Source organism: Myiozetetes cayanensis, unplaced genomic scaffold (genome assembly GCF_022539395.1).
Source record: "Myiozetetes cayanensis isolate MyiCay16 unplaced genomic scaffold, myiCay2020 scf13, whole genome shotgun sequence".
NCBI lineage: Eukaryota > Metazoa > Chordata > Aves > Passeriformes > Tyrannidae > Myiozetetes > Myiozetetes cayanensis.
In genome coordinates, this window is record NW_026086937.1 from 10,902,391 (window position 1) to 10,922,883 (window position 20,493).

General features: G+C 41.8%; 1 protein-coding gene across 17 annotated transcripts in view; it reads right to left on the reverse strand.

Annotated features, from left to right (window-relative positions):
• DLG1 (discs large MAGUK scaffold protein 1) overlaps window positions 1–18,800 on the reverse strand; it is a 151,270-nt gene extending 132,470 nt beyond the window's left edge. For 15 of the 17 annotated variants that reach the window (XM_050308343.1, XM_050308342.1, XM_050308336.1 and 12 more), the window contains exons 1-3: window positions 18,646–18,800; window positions 18,242–18,373; window positions 2,951–3,117 (exon numbers count right to left, since the gene is read on the reverse strand). In XM_050308343.1, coding sequence (XP_050164300.1) covers window positions 2,951–3,117; window positions 18,242–18,373; window positions 18,646–18,664 — 318 coding nt within the window. In that variant the 5' untranslated portion in view covers window positions 18,665–18,800. The remainder of the gene's footprint in view (window positions 1–2,950; window positions 3,118–18,241; window positions 18,374–18,645) is intronic. The other 2 variants (XM_050308346.1, XM_050308345.1) reach the window with 1 other exon arrangement.
• Between the last annotated feature and the right edge of the window lie 1,693 nt (window positions 18,801–20,493).

Below are 20,493 nucleotides of genomic sequence, written 5' to 3' on the forward strand. Positions count from 1 at the left end.
TCCCAGTCCCAGCTGCTAGAATTAGGAGCATATTTAGCAATTACAAAATGGTTTGGTAGGGACATGAATCCTCAAGTCCATTAGACTGTTCCCAAGTGCATTACAGGGGGAAAAAAAATTAAGCCATTTAAGATAGTCAGAAGACCTTCAGTAAGGGAGACTGCCCATGTACAGCTCTGCCAGGATCCTACATTCCTTTTCCACATTTACCTACAAATACATGAAAATTCTGTTTCCCAATTAAGTGTTCAATTCTTTTAAGCAGCACCAAATCCTTCCAGTCTTCACTCCTTTTCAAACTTTAGATCCTCCATGTCAATCTCTAAGCACTGAAATTATACATCTTTTTTTTGCACTGTGGTACCTCAAATTTGACAGTATCTCCAGCAAAGCCTTATGCAGACCAAGTAGAGCAGAACAGGTTTTTTATGTCATTAAGGTGTTCTTATGTCATGGTTGACTCACCTTGAGATTCAAAAATGACCCAGACCTTTTCTGAGAAACCACTTCTTAACTATTCAACTTCCACTAGTTCAGCCAAAGTGCAGGACACTGTACTTGGTTCTGCTGAACCAGAGCCTGTCCATCAATTACGCCAACTGCCCAAGGCTTCGTTCTAGTCTCAGCTGCTGAAGCAGCAACACACCATTCTCTTTCCATTGTTTAATTACTAATTTAATCAGTGGAGCCCCTGGTGGTCTAGTGGTAAAGGCGCAGCGCTATCACCGCGGAGACCCGGGTTCGATTCCCGGTCAGGGCCACTCCCGGGCAGGTGGGGCTCGTTAGCCCTTAAAGGCAACCCACCTACGTCCTAAGGACCTCACTGCCACTGTCCAAGCTCGCTTGGCCCCAGCAGATGAACCTTAGGATTAAAGGGTGGGCTCAGTTCCGCGCACACTGTGTCTCACCTAAAAAATCCAATGCGCAGGCTGGAAGGTGTAAAGACCTTCCCCGGATCTTCGCTTGCGAAGACTGGCCATTAATTTAATCAGGATGTTTTTACTAACAACCCAGACTTGGATATATTTTTTTTAGAAACTTGAACTGACACATGATCTCAAAAAATAGCCTGTTAAACCATGCCAAAAGTTGTACTGAAATCAGAATTTATCACATTTACTGTTTCTTCCCAGTACAAGAACTATTACCACATTAGAAAGAAACTGTTTGATAAAACTGTCATCAACAACTATTACAGCTATTATTTGGCTCCTTTATCACTTCCGATTTGCTACCAAAAGACTGTAGAATCATTTCTTGTACCTGTTAAACCTGGATCCTCCTCTCCTGCCTTGCTCCTACATATTCCCTTTTTAAAAAGACAGTATTTGTCCATCTGCAATTTTCTGGAACTTCATCCATCCTCCATGACTAAGGGCAACTGCAATGACTCCCAAAGTGCCTCAGTAAGTTCTCTGCACATGCAAACACAAAATACATTAGAACCAGCTTATTTCAAAACACCTCAGTAGACAAAATAAGCTTTGCTTCTCCTTGCCTATCCTATTGTCTGTTGTTCATTTTGCTCCTACTTCTAAGAGATGCCATTCCCACCATACCTTCAGAAAGGGAAGTTCTACAGCTCTAAGCCTAAGATTTAGATGATGGCATTCAAGTAAACAGCACAACGATCTTTTCCATACTGTTTCTCATATACCCCAGCATTACAATTCTTAGAGAAAGTTTTCATTAAGGTGACTATGGCAACAGTGGCCTTCTCTACGCAATTTCAGGTAACTAAGATTCCACAGAGACATACAATTTAAGTTTTCCAGTGTATAATCAAGATTCTTAAAAAGCAAAGAAAATCTATTCTCACGCTGCAAGTTTAACTAGAATTTTAATTCTTCAGTGTCCAATTACTTACAAACCTGAAAAACACAGTACACCTAGGCTGCTCAGATTTTTCATGTAAACACATTTTAACAGTTGTTCTTGGCAATATATAACTCTTGCCCTGGTTTGGCTGACCTTTGATCCACTGGCCATTTTTTACTTTCCAAAAGAACACAAGTCTTGGATTTCCTCTGTAGTTCTCTTTAAAGCATTCCTGATGTATTTCATACTAGTTTCAATATAACAAACTTGAGAAAAGGTACAATAAGCACAAGCACCTTGGTTTTTTTTTAACTGCACAAACTCATTAGCACATCACACTCTTCTGATCTGCAGCTAAGTGGACTTCCTTCCACTTTATTCCTGAGCTTCCCTACAGGCTGCACAACCAGTCCTTTGGCTGGTCTCTCCAAGTGCTCCTCCTGAGCTCTATGGCCAGTTCACGAAAACGGATCAGCACAGCATTGCCTTCAGTTACTCACGCACCTTCTCCAGTGTTCAGGGCACACTTGGAACAAAGTTCTTCTCTTTGGGGTCAAATAAGAGGTCTGATGTAAAAAGATTCAAGCAACATTTTAACTTGAACAGGGGAAGGGAGATCTTGACTCAGTGAAAAATGTACATGAGTGTGCATTTCCCTGCTCAGTTCTCACCACTCATTAGTGACAACTGGCTGCATATAGTTTTCAAAAACAAGTCCCTCCAGAACATGGACATAGAAGTAGCAGGGAATTTCTTCCCAACAGACTGAAAAATTTACTATTAGAAAGATACAGCCTCAGATTTACCATATTACTAATGAAGTAGTGACTCAAGAGTCACGAGTGTGGATGAGTATAAACATACTAAATCTGGCAGCAGGGTTCCAAAATCAAAGCATAAATCCAATTTAATGGTCACTTAATGGTACATTTGACAAACGAGTTTATAAATTTTTGACTAAGCAAAATGCATACATGTTATTAAACATTTCAATAATTAAATCCCCTATGACTACTTAATTATGCACATTTTCTTTGAAAATTAATATTCTATAAAATGAAGGAAATGTAGAACACAATGTTGAACTATTAGTCTCAAAAAGAAAAATAAAACAGAGTCTTTTATATTATACCTCTATACTTGGGCTAAGGCTGCTTGGCAGTGTTTCTGATGTCACTGTTGTGCTCGGAAGGCTGGAGAAGTCCCAGGTATTCACAGGCTGTATTGGTTCAGATGGCTGAGAGTGATCAATGCATTTTGGATTGTCCAATAAGGTCACTTCATAAAATTCTTGAATATCTAAAGATGTGAAAAAAAAATAAGGTTAGGCTTTATAGTTACTATAATATTCTGATGTTAAGTACATCTTCCTTGTGAAAAACAAATTTGATACAGCTTCATCTGCCATCAGTAAATTCATAGGTATCAACAAGATCACATGAACCTCCCCCACTGAACACACAACTCACTCTCTTACACCCACATCTCAGAGCCCCCGTGTCTCCACTCGCTCTGGGCCTCTGCCTCCACTCGCTCTGGGCCTCTGCCTCCACTCGCTCTGGGCCTCTGCCTCCACTCGCTCTGGGCCTCTGCCTCCACTCGCTCTGGGCCTCTGCCTCCACTCGCTCTGGGCCTCTGCCTCCACTCGCTCTGGGCCTCTGCCTCCACTCGCTCTGGGCCTCTGCCTCCACTCGCTCTGGGCCTCTGCCTCCACTCGCTCTGGGCCTCTGCCTCCACTCGCTCTGGGCCTCTGCCTCCACTCGCTCTGGGCCTCTGCCTCCACTCGCTCTGGGCCTCTGCCTCCACTCGCTCTGGGCCTCTGCCTCCACTCGCTCTGGGCCTCTGCCTCCACTCGCTCTGGGCCTCTGCCTCCACTCGCTCTGGGCCTCTGCCTCCACTCGCTCTGGGCCTCTGCCTCCACTCGCTCTGGGCCTCTGCCTCCCACTCGCTCTGGGCCTCTGCCTCCACTCGCTCTGGGCCTCTGCCTCCACTCGCTCTGGGCCTCTGCCTCCACTCGCTCTGGGCCTCTGCCTCCACTCGCTCTGGGCCTCTGCCTCCACTCGCTCTGGGCCTCTGCCTCCACTCGCTCTGGGCCTCTGCCTCCCACTCGCCGCTCTGGGCCTCTGCCTCCACTCGCTCTGGGCCTCTGCCTCCACTCGCTCTGGGCCTCTGCCTCCACTCGCTCTGGGCCTCTGCCTCCACTCGCTCTGGGCCTCTGCCTCCACTCGCTCTGGGCCTCTGCCTCCACTCGCTCTGGGCCTCTGCCTCCCACTCGCTCTGGGCCTCTGCCTCCACTCGCTCTGGGCCTCTGCCTCCACTCGCTCTGGGCCTCTGCCTCCACTCGCTCTGGGCCTCTGCCTCCACTCGCTCTGGGCCTCTGCCTCCACTCGCTCTGGGCCTCTGCCTCCACTCGCTCTGGGCCTCTGCCTCCACTCGCTCTGGGCCTCTGCCTCCACTCGCTCTGGGCCTCTGCCTCCACTCGCTCTGGGCCTCTGCCTCCACTCGCTCTGGGCCTCTGCCTCCACTCGCTCTGGGCCTCTGCCTCCACTCGCTCTGGGCCTCTGCCTCCACTCGCTCTGGGCCTCTGCCACCAACCCTGGTGGCACCACTTCAGCAGGAATGGCAGAAGAATACAGAATAATGGCTGTGGAATAGTGGAAGGCATGAGTATCTATGTTTCAAGTTCTGGTATACCTAACTTCAACTAATGTAGCCTTTAGTTAGCTGAAATCTATGGTTCAAAGGCAATATTAGAAGGTCTGTTTTGTGGTACGTGTTTCAATTAAATGACCACACAAATAGAAGTACACTGATGAAATCAGCAAGAGAAAAGCTGCAAGAAGTTAGGAAAGGGAAGCTTGATTAGGATAGGTCATCATCTACTTTTTCAGTCTATGCAACAGAAATAGGATAAAACTTCACAGTACGAATTACAAGTCATACTTATGAACTAGTAAACAGCTTTCTCTATAACCTTGAAGACTCAGCTGGAAACTTGCAGCCAAAAATTTGGCAGCATTCCTTTTTTTATTGACATCCTATCCACTACATGAAGCACCAACAAAAATAGCACAATCTAAAGAAGCACCAAAGGTGTTTCTATGAAAGCTGCTACCACAACTGTATGCACATCCATAAACACACACATTAAAAATAAATAAACAAATCTGAAAAGGTATAGGTCAAGGGAGGGTCAGACAAATGAAGTTGTCCTGTAAGGCTTTTAGTCTCTTATTCAAAGTAAAAATCTGCTAAACAAGAGTTGCAAACTCTCAATTTTTAATTGTACCAACTTCACAGAATAGAAACATACAGACACAGTAAGCCAAAGAAGGAAATAGCCATGAAAAAGGAGGAGTCTAATCTGCAGAATTTCGTAGTTTTTCAGCAGCTGCCCAGAGTCAGTAACAGAGACATTGGTTATTAACCAACTCCTTACAGAGCTGCCCCACAAAAGAAAGACCTGCAACTGAGAGTTGCAACTACTGTTGCTGGTATTCCAGTCTTAGATGTTTTCATAGACATGGCACTTCAGCTCTCTACCAGCACAGAAAACTGAAATTCTCAAATTCCATTTGACTATCTCTCCTCTGAACTAGAGTCAAATTCCTATCAGCTGTTGACATTAATTTTTAAAGTTATACTTGCTCTTAGCGCTGCTGATTGGAAGAAATGGTAGTGAGGGTTGCAGATGTTAAGTGACCTAGATATACAGGAGCAAAGCAGCCTAAGAGATACAAATTGCCTTTAAATCTATCTTCCACATTAGCTCCCTCAGCTGCAAATTTGTCTTGTATCTGCATTAACATTAATACCTCAATCAAGCACATCAAGTAAAGATTTTTTTCCCCCCAATAGAGAGTACTTTGTATTTTAAAATAGGCAGTGGTTAAAGTTGATTCTATAGCTGCAGTCCACAGCAACCAAGCCAGGAAGATCACTACATTATTTATGCGAAGGGGTTATTTGTGCAACTCTTTTGCAACAGAAATCTAGGACACCGATTTTCAATTCTGCTTCTCTTTTTTAAGTCCCTGCCAGCTGAGGTAGCCATTTATTCATACTGCAGAATGACTGGTTTCAAAAAGCACAGTATTTCCCATACATCATCTCCGCTTCTCTAAAAAGGGCACCAAAATAGACTTGCTATTGAAAAATGTCAGAAATATGTACACCATTTAATGAGGGGATTAGTTTCTGTTTATCCTGAACTTGCTCCAAATCCACAAAGTTTCTAGGAACCTGGTTTCTATATGATAATATCTACCTTTAAAAAAAAAAAAATTAACATTTTTACCATTCAGAATGCAAACATTAGTATGTACAAGTATAAGCAAGCCATCATGAACCCTGAATGCATTAGGTCTATAAGGAATGAATGCTGACATTTACACTTTTTAAAGCCAGAAACTCAGGCTATAGTAAATTCAACCTAAAAAAATTCTTCTGGTCTACTGCTATGTATCAGCTCACAAAAATATTTCAACACATCAACACACTTGGATATCTGCTGAAGATATATCAATCTGTGGATGCATTATCATAGGAAAAGTTCTAACATTTTCCAACCTCTTACAGATGCAGGCAGTAAAATATTCATTTTTAGTTGTATTTATGGTCAGACTCCCTCTTCAAGCTAGAGATGCTATTTTTATGTTCCAGCTTTTTTTCTCCCATATTAATTCCAAGACAGATTTTATCTCAAACTAATTTACAGAAAACTGATTCAAATAAGGGTACACAACAGTAAAAGAAAACACAAATTAGAGGGGGCATATTGAAGGAACAGTTGAATGACACTTGAAAAGTAGGAGCACAGAGCTTTAGGAAACCAAAGTGACAAAAAGTGATGAACAGTAGGCAACACAAAAAACCATTCTGGAATTAGGTCTGCTTACAAATAAAACCACATGAAGTAGCCAAATCGGAATTATGTTTGATCACAACAGGGATAAAAACCTATACAAATCAAGTGCCAGACCACCAGTGCTGCAAAGGAGGACTCCTATGAAAAAGAAAACTATATTTCTTAACCTACTAGTCGTGTGAAAGCTAAACAGTGGTGACAAACTGGGGTTCTTTTCCTGTCTAAAAGCAGCTTGCTGGCGTATCATTCACCCCCTTCTTATATTCTTCCCTCATCTTAGTTTTGTTCTTTGAATAGACTTGTTCACCAGTAACATGATACACCAGAAACTAAAACTGCTCACTCTTAAAGCAAACAAGAAAGTTATCTGCCGAATACAAATTGAAACCAAAATCAACTTCACAAGGGAGTTCCAGCTTCATTAAAAAGCAAAACACAGTCATTAAAAGAGCAGCAGAACTACAGAAGCAAACAAATTCTTATACTTCTTAAAGTATATTTGAGGGCACTTCCAGAGACTACATCAATTCTGTCTCAGAATCTGCCTCTGAGGACAAGGATTCCAACCAGGAACACGACACCATTCCTTCAGATCGATTTCTTCCCTGCTCCTTAGAAATCAGACTTAAGGCCTCTGCTTGCCATTTGTACACGTATGTGCAGTGTCTGCTACTTTCTGCTACATATCCCACAGAGAGTACTCTTGTAATCAGGGTAATTTAAGATCAGTGCATGTTCTAAAAATCTTATTGTCAAGCCAAGCTTTCCACATACATCTTTCCTACAGAAAAGAATAATAGTTTTAATATAGTCATTAAGTAAAATAAAGCTGAGCAGAATTATCCTCTGCATTCCCTTATGTGTGAACCTTTTGATAACTGTAACTTTACAAGTCAAAGATGGGATACCTATAATAGCACTTTCTTAAGGGAATGGTGTAACCCTATATACAAGGTGTTGGCATTGCTTGTAACAGGCCATGGGCCTCACATTAAGTGAATAACCAGGCCTTGCACTTGTCCTGGCCTGCCCAGAGCTTTGTTTTAGCTTGTCCAACTCTACCACAAATTATGTATAGACCAGGTGACTCACCCAACTTGCCTGGCTTTTACTCAGCTTCAGAAAACAGTGTGAGTTAGCACCTATTTTTATAAATATTTTTATATATAATATACACTGCTTATAAATAAATGTTTACTAAATATATTCCATAAATAGCTTATATAAATATATGTAAACCCATTTGTTGTTATATCACACAATTATCCAAAGCTAAGTAAAAGCTGTACATAAATAACAAGCACATGCAAACACAGACTGGATGTACAAAAAAAGAGTCTGTGTTTGTGCCTATACCAAATAGATACCAATAACAAGTGGCTATTCTGTAGGGAATGAATTACCTATGATCCCAGAACAAAAAGCTGCATAGAGGAGCCCAAGCATAGCATGACAGCAGAGGCCTTGAAAACAGAGAGGTATCACAGGCCTCAAGACTATAAACAACTCACCAGTTGTTAATTACTGGTCAAAGGAAACCAACCTTGAGAACTGGGCAAAAAATGTTTGGAGGACAACAGAACAAAGAACAAGCATCCAACATGTATAAAACACACAACATATATACGAAATTAAATTGTAAAGTAAAGAAGAAAGCCTGAAGCACAGAATATGTCAGCAAACAACAATAACCTCAACAAAACACAACAGACAAAGAAACCATTAACATAGCACATCTCTATGAGAAAGATTCCCTGTACCAGTCAGTCTCCCATTCTCTGTTCTTCCCTGGTCATATTTTAATATATTCTGATTTTCTAACAACTATCAAGCAACTCACTGTAATTTTTTTACATGATGTTGGTTTGAGTCATCTGATATTGAACCTTTAATTTATGGTATAGAGGGAAACAATAAAATGTCATTGGCATTTGCTATTTATCTACCTGAAACAACACTGCAGTTGAGGTGAGTGTCAGTCTCAAAGTAACAAGCAATGGGACAAGAGGACATGACCTCAAGTTGTGCCAGGGGAGGTTTAGGTTGGAAATTAGGAAAAATTTCTTCACTGAAAAGGCTGTCAAGGATTGGAACAGACTGTCATGGGGAAAGGTTGAGTCCCTGAAAGTATTTAAAAGACTTGTAGATGTGGTGCTTAGGGATATGGTTTAGGGGTGGACGTGGTAGTGCTGGGTTAATGGTTGGACTTGATAATCTTAAAGGTCTTTCCAATTTAAATGACTTGGAGTGGGCAATTTAAATGACTGGGAAGGAGGTGGGAGTGTTTCAAAAATTAAAAGCATTCCTCTGATGATCACAGTAACCTACTGTTTGTAGGCTTTGCATTTTTACACTTTAAGCATCTTAACCACCTGTAGGTTATAGATGGTTTTTCTTAAATAAATGCCAGGAAATTCCACACAAGCTTAACATTTCTTGAACTACAACAGTTACATGTTTACTACAACAGACTGCACTGGACACTGGATATATAAACCAGTGAGCTATTGCCCTTACATGATATACCACACACAACTGTAAACTGCTACCACAGTATATGTGAATTTAACAATCACATTTGTATATGCTGTATTAATTATATCCTCATTTGAAGGTTTCCAGTTTTAATGTAGTTGGCAGCTTTGTGCATGAGCAAGAGTTCATTTAGGAAGCTCATGTTTGTTTTCTGTTTGATCATTTTTTATAAACTCTACATTCATGTTTTGAATTCCAAAACACAAAATGATCATATCATCCCTCAGCCTGCTGGCAATTCTGTGTCTAACACAGCCCAGGAGACTGTTTAGGAGACTGTTCACCACCCCAAGGGCACAGCAATTGTTCATGTTCAACACAGTGTCACCAGGACCCCCAGGTCCTTTTCTACAACACTTCTTTCCAGCTGAGTGACACACAATATATACTGGTACAAAGGATAGTTCCTCCTCAAGTGCTGAACTTTGCACTTCTACTTGTTGAACTCCATGAGGTTCCTGTCAGCCCATTTCCTCTGCCTGTGCAGGTCCCTCTGCATGGCAGCATGACCACGATTTACATGCTTCAGCTCCATAGTTAATCCTGCACTGATATCGATGAGATGCTCCTTTCTGATAGATGTGCAACAGCTGAACAAACCAATTTCAGCCACATACATTTGCATCTACATACAGACCCACACAAAGTGTTTCAAAACCAGCTTGTTCAGGAGAATCTCTCAGAGGTTGCTTTCAAGCAACCAAGAAGCTTATGCATTCCCTCAGAAATTGATTTATTTCAATTTAGTATTTCACTTGAAGATCTATCCATGTGAGCAATTCCTTTGTCATCTCTCATTGGTCTGCCTCTTCTCAGATATTTGTTCATCCAAATAGGGCACATGCAAATTCCTGTGTTTGTTTATGATGTTTTCCATATTTGAAAAAACAGGACTGTTAAGAATTGGACTCCCTGTATGTTGTCCAGGAAGAGGTGTCATCCCATTATAAATTAAGTATTTCTCTATATCAAGGACAAGGGAGGGAAAGACATCTTCATTTCCTAGGGCTTCCTGCCAAAGCACTGAAAACTTAAAACTACTAGAATGGAAAAAAAAAAAAGGCAACATGCTATTTCAGTTCAGAGCAATTTGAGATATATGGTATCTGCCAAACTCTTAACAGCTCAACATAATGAATATATTGACAAAACAGAGTCACGATCACTGTCAGAACAGGCAAAAGAGTCTGCCAACACTACAGACTTTCATTCTTTGCTTGCAAAGCAACTCCTCTTAATTCCAAGCAAGTCTCAATCCTACATGTTTACTTCACCTGCTATACCAGGCTAAGAATATGTTTAACACACATAAACCATGACTTGAAAAGTGTATGATTAGTGATCCACAAGAAAATACAAACACCAAGAAAAGCTTCATATCCATTTACCAAGCCAATGACCAGAGTTAAGGAGTTAATTTAACTTGTTTCAGTAACGGTGTCCTACCCTTTGAACATCATTTCTGCACATACTTCTTTGCTTAACTCAAATTCCAGGAGATGTTATTTTCCGCTAACACAAATTCTCCTTACTTGGTGCTCAACTGAAACTGCCCTCATCTAACCTTGTGTCTAATTGTTTACTTTTTATTCCTCTAGCTTTTTACTCTCAGGCAAATTCAACTCCTTGCCAGCCTGACCACTTACTCTTTCCAAACTGTTCATTCATATTTTCCTCTTTGCTTACTAATCATTCCTTCACCATATCTTCACAGAATCACTGAATCCATTAGATTGTAAAGACCTCTGAGATCATCAAGTCCAACCTATGACCCAACACCACCACGTCAACTAGACTAAGTGCCAAGTCCAGTCTTTCCTTCATGTTACCTCTTTCCAATTTTCCCTCAGAAACCCACAGGGTCTTCTCCTACATCCAGAATTAAGGTAGGAAAAACTTTTAAAAAATAAAGTTGTCATCACACAAAAATTGACATGACAATCTTCTACTGTGCATACTTTTTGATTTGATATCACCTCATGTACACTTAATCATCAGCCAAAGCCTAAAAAAACCTCCACCAATAAAAAACCAAACAAACAAAACACACAAACAAACATTAAAACCACAAAACAAAAACAAACAAAACCACAAACAACCAAAAACACAACTAACACAGAAACTGAAAATTAACTCCCAGCTGTCCACCCTCTCCAAATATCTCAAAACAAGTTGCAAACCAGCAGCCAGCATAACAATGTAATTTCTTTCTTAAAGGGATGTATTTACTACTGTCTTCAGTGGTAACAAAAATCTGTCAGGGACAGAGGATGTGTTATTATTAAGTCTTATTTGCAGTATGACCCCTAAATTGTGTCAATACAGGACTGAGGAGTTTCTCACCAGACAAATGCATGCCAAAAAATAAAAATCAAACTAGTTTTGGGATGAGTTCACTCAACCCTCCAAATGAGCTTTCCTACAATTGCACTGTTTGCTTAGATGAGACAGCACAAGCATTGGTTTCCTCTACCTACAGAAAGCTCAGGCTCCACAGTAATTATGTGACATGGTGGCAACACAAGGCTGGGTGTGCCACACAGTAGAACCTCCTTCAGCACTAACACCTGTGCGTTTCCTGCAGCCAAAGTTTAACATAGGTTTCTGAAAACCACGTAAATCTGCAATGCTTTTGAGATTTGCCTACAAGTTTTCCTTACTGCACCTCTGTCTTCAGCCAACGTTTTAATTTCAACCTGAAATTAGTCAGTTTTTTTGAGGGCATGGCTGGGAAGATGCTTGCACATGACAAGATTCCTATAAAAGCTTTACCAAAGCACTTTAGAGCTTCCTGTAACTTGGAGAACGAATATGACGCTAAGGAGGTCATTCCAGTGTCAGACCTACACCTTCTGCAGTCTCAACAATCTTGCAAATTTGGCCTAGTTATAACTCAGGAAGCCATCTGTGCAAGGAGACAAGTCAGCTGCTGGAGTTTAGTTTCTTTCAAGATTCATTCCAACTGCACCAAAACAAGCACCATCCCTCAAAATATAGGCAAACCACAAGCAAAGGGACTATGTAGCATTCCAGCTGCAGAGCTGAACAAGCTGTTCAGCTGGGACCACCGTGGAAGCAGGAGTAAAATTAGGACAAGTATCCTCTCTCATACTTTCCCCCTTCCTCAACATTGTACCCAGCACTGAAGCAAATTTTGAGGGAGATTAGGAGCAAAGCCAGGAACATGGCAGCATGGGAGGAGACAGGCATCAGAACCAGGGAAAACAGGTGAAAGAACACAGGAAATAAAGTGGAGCAAGAACAGGACAGAAGATAAACTTCCCCAGAATCAGGACACTATACCAATTATTCCCAGCTTCCTTTTCAGATCCTGGATGAATAGCACAATTATTAACAAAGTTTTCTTGTCAATAGACCCTCTCAATGGTAACCCTGTGAAGAGAATACTGTAATTGATAAATTTTATGGTACAGCTATTCAACACTGAATACATAGTCAGTGCAATGACCACAAGGATAAAGTTTTGCTACAATACTATTTATCTGCATGCCAGTAGCTGCTCAGCTTACACTAGTCTTACCTGCTATTTTAGGCTACCAAAAGCAGCACCTAATCCCAAAAATTCAATACATTGCTCTGTCACCATGTACATATACTTAATACAGCATGGAAAACACTTTAAAAAGCAAGCAAACTATCAAACTGCACTATATACACACAAAATGGTAACTAATTCTTTTAAAAGGAGGAGCAATGAGTAAAAAAAAAAAATAGTGAGTTTCACTCACTATTAGGTTCCTTGGAGAGGAAGACATGAAGTTCTTCCAAAAACTGGGACATTCTGACATTTGGGCAAACTGCACAGCAGAAATATACTGACAATGACTAAGTTAACACTCCAGTCATCGGGCACCAACTGAAATATTTTATCCTCCCTCCATCTGGATGAAAATAATCAAGTACTTAAATACCTTTGAAAATAAAATCCTAGGTCAAATTTCTCTAAAACTAACCAACTTCTGTTTAAGTTTCAAAGGAGACCATAGCAAGCATAACCATATATATCCTTAGGAAACTCATCCAAAAAGCCAACAAATACCTCAAAGTTGCAAGAATTATATTGCATGGGTGTTTCAGCCTCAAATATGAGCAAAGATGTATTACAGAAGCTGCAATCTGGGGAAAAAGTCACAAAAATGCAGCAACAGTAAGATTTCAATGTGAAAAATTAGCATCTGCAACAATGTCAGCATTACAGAAGATCTAATTCTCCCTAAATCTTCCTCTAACAAAAAATATAATAACAAAAAATTATTATCTAAAAATTATTATCTAAAAAATTATCTAACCCAATCCTCAACATATTGTCAAAATAATTTCTTGGCTCTTGATATAAATATTACTCAACTGAGTCTGAAAGAACTTGCACCAAGGCCTCAGTAACCTTTGAAAATGGGAAGGCCTGAGCTGATTCGCAGTTAACTGTGTCATCATGCCATATGCTCTATTAACTAACTACACTGCTGAAATAAAGGCTAGTATTCCCCAAAAGCAAGTACTTTTAGTTTCAGTTCAGAAGGAGCTTCTGCTTTAACTGTGTTTGATTTCAATTTAGCCAGCAAGTATGAAACTTATCTCCAGGGTGGCTGACTGAGAAGCATCGAGAAGAGCAACAACATCTATAGATATGCCACACAGAGCTCAGAGAGCTGAGGCCATATGCTATGGAGCAGGAATATGGTTAGTACACTCCAAAAGGTACCAACTTTGCAGTCTAAAATCTAGGGTTGTCTTCCTACTGTAGTTCAGAAAGCCAGTGTGGACAGAGATGAGAAATCTGCAGAGTATGTTTTATATTCCTAGAATTTTCAGTCCCAGTCAGAGTGCTGAGAAACCTGAACAAAGAGTTTACTTGATGCAACCATCCATTTTTTTTCAAAATTTTCAGAGATGGAACTTCCTTTTTGGGGGTTTCAAAATGTATTATCAGCATTTTTAATATACTCTGTCCAATTCATAAAGCTAATGAATCCAAACTATGGTTAAAAACACTTGATGGTTACCAGAGGGAAGCTGTTCTTTGGTTTAGTAAGGATTAGTGAAACCACTATATTTTTAATTCAAAATTTCCCACACTGGATGTTTAGTGTTAAGAAGAGCCAATGCATAAGCACAATTCTCAAGGCAGATCTTCATGTAAAGGGACTCCAAGTGAAATGAGATTGCTTACACATATGAAATTCAACACATTCAACCTTTCCTAGTCAGATTTGCTATTTTAGGCTAAAAAGCCTGTATATGCATAACTACAAAATAACATAGATATAAAAAAATCCACCCCATTTTAGGCAAGAAGGGTAGCACAGACAACTCCATTGCCAGTGTATGCAGAGATTTCTAAATTTCCCTTTTTCTGTGCAAATGGAATCAGTTATTGTGAGAAAAAGGAATGTTTTTGAAGTAGCAAACTACCTCATGTTTCTAGTTATAGCTATAGTATTTTTAATTTTAGAAGACTATTTTAATATGGTCAACCACAGCATGACACTCATTAAAAGCAGACTTTAATTAAGCAAAAAGATTCTGTGTGTAAACAGAAGTCTTCTCTCAGAAGTGATGCATGCAAGTGTTTTTCTTCCTATGTTTTCAAGAAGACAAATATATCGGTACCTTTTCAAGAACCTGTAGCTTCTAGAGAAGGCAAAAGAGAATCTAAACTAGAAAAAAACCTCATCCTCAGAATTTTTTCTATTTTCACTATTTGAAGAAAAATATCAAATACTTTACCAAAGTGAAATTAAGTCTATCCCATGGTTCTATATGTCGGTATCTTCCTTTGGTCTCTTAATAAATTGACTCACCTCACCAATGATCAGAATATCAATACCAAGCCTTTTTAACTGCCACCAAGAAGTCATAAGCTGGAAAAGAAAAGGTACCACACATTTTTGAGCCTCTACAAACGGAAATTTACTTGAAACTGACACTATTCTCAGGTTGATTTTAACTACAGGCTCTTGACCTTCATTTAATTGAAGTACTAGGTATGACGACACATAGCTGGTAGAAGCAATGAAAAACACATTACAGAAGACAAAATTAAAAAAAAGAAAAAGGCTTTTGCACAGACTGTTTTAAGGAAGTCATACCTGGTTACTTTTGTTACTCATTTGAAGTTCTTACAGTTATCTCACTTAAAATATAACACTGTTGCAATGTCAATCTTGTGACACTGGCTGTTCACACCACTGGTTACTGGTCTAATTCAAATCATTTAAAGTCCTAATTTAAGTAAAAGGTCAAGCTTATAGATTGCTGAACTAAAATTTTATTGATAGCACTAAAAGGAGAGGACAACATAAAAAAGGCTCAAATGAGAAAAGTAATGCTATTTATCCTTCAGCACCCAAATGGAAATTACAAAAAAAACCACTTAATTGCTTCATGTGCATCTAAATACAGGAAACACTGTTAAAATCAGTGGTTTTCAGGAATATTTAATTTCCTCCATTATAAACCTAAAGATATATTTCTGTGCATAAAGTAATTTCTATTTATTGCTTTTGATTGCCAAGTCAAAAACTGTACTAAAAAAGATACAAGAAGTTGACAGCAGATCCTGACTGCAGCCTTCACAAACCCAACACAGACAGGCAGGTCTTGGATATAGTGCAGTAACTTGGCAGAAAAAGCAGAAAAAGCAGAAAATAATGGGTGAAGCTTGGTTGCAATTTTTTAGTACTATTTTATTAAAAAAAATAAAAAAGAAAAAAACCCTTAGAAACTAAAAGTAGCACACTTGCTGGAAGAAGTATCTGTAAGAGAAATAACTTGGTATATTTGAGTCAGAAATTTGCTGTCAGAATAGCACTGGCTATTTAAGTTGGGAACACATCACAACTTCTCTAAAAGACAACTTCTCTTAAAATTCAGCCATGAAGCAATGAACAATGGAGTATTCCAGGTAAGCCTAACCCACAGCTCAACTGAATACTTCATCCAGCATCCTCCTAGAAAGAGGACAAGCAGAAGCAGGCTCAAGGTCTTCCCAGTAACTGCAGCCATCCTCCAGATCACATCTTTTCCAGGGAGTCCTCCCACTATTCATGGTAGTCACACCATAAAAAGATGTTTCCAGGAAAACAACAGCCAGGAGCAGCCTCCCATGGACAAGAGCTTTCCTGATGAATTTCCACAGAAAGGAGCAGGTTAAAGGAAAAAAACTCAAGCCGACAGCATGAAGTGCTTGGAAAATACCAGCCTTCTGACAAATGGTTTGGGAATATATGCATGTACTCTAATAAACAATCATACAGTGAGAGAGCCAGGAAATGCAAAGTTAATGCAACATGCCCAAGAAGCTCTTACTGTGCACACAGAGATGAACTGAACTCCACAAGAACCAGGGTCCCACAGCTGTGACATGCAAGACCAGAAAACAGGCCATGGAGCCCACCCAGGCAACAACACGTTCCTGTTTTCTGCTCTTGCAGAACAAAGCCAGCAGACGAGGCTGCCTGCTATTTGAAGTTTACTACTATAAGGTGTAAATTTATAAATAATGAAGATTTGTAGTGGATAGTAGAAGAAACTATGCCTTGCAGATTCGAATATCCAAGGCTAATAGACTGGTATCTTATTCAATGAAGGGGAGAAAAGAGTACTGCATGGACCTTAAAAACCTAAAACAAACCCCAAAACACATACATACATACACACACACACCCAGAACAACAAAAAGGGTAGCCAACATTGAAATTTTCTGGGTACAGTACATTAAGCTTCTGACATAAGACTTCAACAGTTTGATCCACCAGTGAGTGAATTCTGTTCACACATGGCCCCACAAAGATTATGTCTGGTTCTTCGTCATGGAGTTGATTAGCATCAACTGAGTGTTGAAGAGAAATTAAGGGTTCCTTTAAGGAAAAGATCCTTGTAACTGACATATTTTCACAACTATCCTTTATGAACTTGGATGATAAGAAAAAAAACATAGCACAATTACTGACTTCAGAAAACCTGCACAAGATGAAACAAATACTCCAGAAGAAAATATTCCATATGCAGCAAAGCATGTTTATATTTTGGCTGTCCATATGTTTTCACACAACACAGATTCAAAGAAGCTGCAGCACTATGAAGGAAGATGCACACCCCTACAACACTAACCATTCACTAAGCCAAATTACAAATATAGCTACCGTGTTTGTCATTAATACAATTCACACACCAGTTACTTTGTTAAAAGACAAGGATGCAGAACAAATTTTATTCTTCAGGGTAAACTAGCATTAGCTGTCATAGAGATAGTGACAATCAGTCAAGGTAAAACCACATCTCACTGCAGAAGTTTCCAAATAAAGACAGGATTCTGCAAGTTCTATTTATGCTATTTTTTTCCAAACAGACATGCAGGAAATTCAAAATTATATGCAAGTACTTCTAAGAATTCACAGGAATATTTTAAGTCTAGCACTACAAGTACACTAAACTGAAAATCAGTAGTGTTTTCACTACATTTCAAGATGCAACAACAGGGAAAAGATGACTGTAGTACTCCCTGAAGCATTAGGTTTCTTCTCATTTAAATTAAATTTGCACTTCAGTTATACACTTTGTGATGCTTTTAGAGATTCTTCAGCAGGAATTGCCCGAGTCCTACCCTAGATTAAAAACATTCCAATTCATTTATCAACCTGTCACATATGGACAAAAAAAAAAAAAAAAAAAAGAAAAAAGAAAGAAAAAAACCCACACCCTCCTTAGATATCAGGTGAACAAACATATGTGGAAAAATAGTCTAAAGTAATCTACAATAATATGTCACAGAAGAAAAAACTGCACCACAGTTTGGGCCGGTCAAAAGCCTCAAATAAAGTAAGTGAACTGTTGATCTGTAACAGCACGTGTGTTACGATGCAAAACAAAAACACAACGACAAGGAGCATATGGCTTCTACCGTAGGGGCAAAATATCTTTTTCCTTTTAACGCTACAAGTGACAGCACAAGTAAGAACTTGCTGGCTTGCGCACAAACTGAAAGAAGTCAGCCTTTACCTATCAACGCCTGGAAAAGGTTACTTTGGAAGATGCTGATGACACGCTCGATGGAGTTCCGCAGCTGCCGGTCCTCCGCCTGGCTCAGCTTGGAGCGGTATTCCTCCAGGAGGCGCAGGGCTCGCTGGGTATCTGCAAGCGGAGACCAGACACACACCGCTGACCCGGGCGCTCCGGGCAGGAGCACCGGGGATGCAACAAGCCCCCGCGGCCGGGGCCACCCCAGCTCCTTTGTTCGCAGCCGGGAGAGCGCGGGCGGGACGGTGCCCTCGGCGCGCTCGCACCGCCCGCAGCCCGGCTGCTCCCACCGCCCCCCGCCCGCGCGGTCCCGGCCCGTCCCGCCGCGGCAGCAGCAGCAGCCGCAGTCAGCGGGACTCCGGCGGTCGCGGGCGGGCGGCGCTCACCTTGTTTCCTGACGGGCATCGCGCTCCGCGCCCGGGGCCACCCCGGGGGCTCCGCCGTACAACTCCGAGCGCGGCGCGGGGGGGCGGCGCCCCCTGCCGGCTGGGCACGGGGGGAGGGCGGCCGCCCCGCCTGACCCACCCGCCGGGTGAGCGGCTCCGCGCGGGGCTCCTGCCGGCGCCGCCGCGGCGCCTTGGCGGGACACGGGGCAGCGTGGGCCGAGCGGGACAGCGCGGTGCAGGGCGGTGAGCGGGCCTGTGGCGGCGGCGCCGAGGCGGGCAGGACCAGAACGCTCCCGCCGCCTCCCGCCCGCACTGCTCGGAAATTCCAAACTTTCCAGCCAAAATGGCGGCCTGAAGGCAATGGGGAGCGCGCCCACCCCCACGTGACCGGGCCCGGCGGGCGCCCAATCAGGGCCCGGCGCGGGGCCGGTACCTTGACGGCGGGCGGGGGAGGAGGCAGGTGAGGGCTCCCCCCGCCTTAAAGGGCCCGCCCCGCCCCGGCCCGGCCCGGCCCCGCGGGGAGTCCGAGGCGCTGTTGGCTCCGGTGGGACGGGGCGGCAACGGGGACCGGGACGACAACGGAGACGAGAACAGGGACGGGCGAAAGCCGCCTAGAGCGTTCCTGGCGCTGATCATCGCCGCCGTTCTGGGCGCGCCGCTGGCGGTGCCCGGCGTGTGCTGCGGGAGGGCGGGGCGGCCCCAGGTATGCGCCCATACGTGCGGTACCGCCTGTCCTGCTTTAGCTGACGGAGTTACTCGGCAAAACCGGACCAAAGGTCTATGTTGGCTCTGTCGCCGGGCACGGAGCGGCTCCTGCTGTGAACACGCTCGGGCAGAGCCGCGTTACCTGACAGAAGGACACGGGACGGGCAGGAGGACGCAGATACCTCACAGATCGTGCCGGCCGACGCAATAAGGGACTCACGGAGCATCGGCATCCACCTGTTGCTGGTTTTTTTTTTTTCCTTCAGTCATCCTGGCGGAGAATAGAATGAGGAAGAAGGCTTATTCGAAGGAGGAAGAAAGCGTGAAAAGCCTTGCTTGTTGCAAAGTTTAAGGAATGGGCCGTATAGGCTGACATCACAGACTGACCAGAATCACGAAAGTTACTTTCTCAGAAGTACTATGGAAATGGTAACGAGGTGCCTTCAAAGGCAACACAAACAACTTGCTTTTTTGCAAGATAGCAAAGAGGTGACAGAGCACAGAAATGGATGACTTAGGTAGAAACACACGTGAGCTAAATGATCTTTGCACAATATTCTATATGCTCATTAAAGAGAGATATATATTAAAACTGGTGAATTTAGGGTTAACTCAAATGCTTGTACTGAGAGGGAATGTTAACTTGTTTCTGAGTCAGATGGACAATAAACCACAGCCTCAGATCTGAAACAGTTTAAACCCTGTGTGTGTGTATGAGAAGCAGAGAGAGACTTGAAAGTTCAAAGAAAATCCTGCTGATGTGATTTTTTTTATTTTTTGATCCAAGTTTGCATTTCCATTTACACTTTTTTGATTTAGACACAACTGAAAATGTTCAAGAGCTTACCCCAGGAACCTAAGAAGAATCTCCTGGGCAACTCTTCCAAATTTCAAGTTTAAAAATCAGGACTAGATTTGGCAGTGGCAAAGACCTAATCTTAAAGGAAACACTATAACAAATCTAACCCAGATCTAGAAAAGGCCTCTCACCCAATACTCACATGTTTTGTTCCTAGATTTGTGCCAGGAGTTTTTCCTCCTCCCACAGCTATGTACTATGAAAGTGTTCACACATCTCATTGAAGAAAGCAGAACATACATTTGGTGCTAACTGACACACATTTCCCGTTTTCCTCCTTTCTA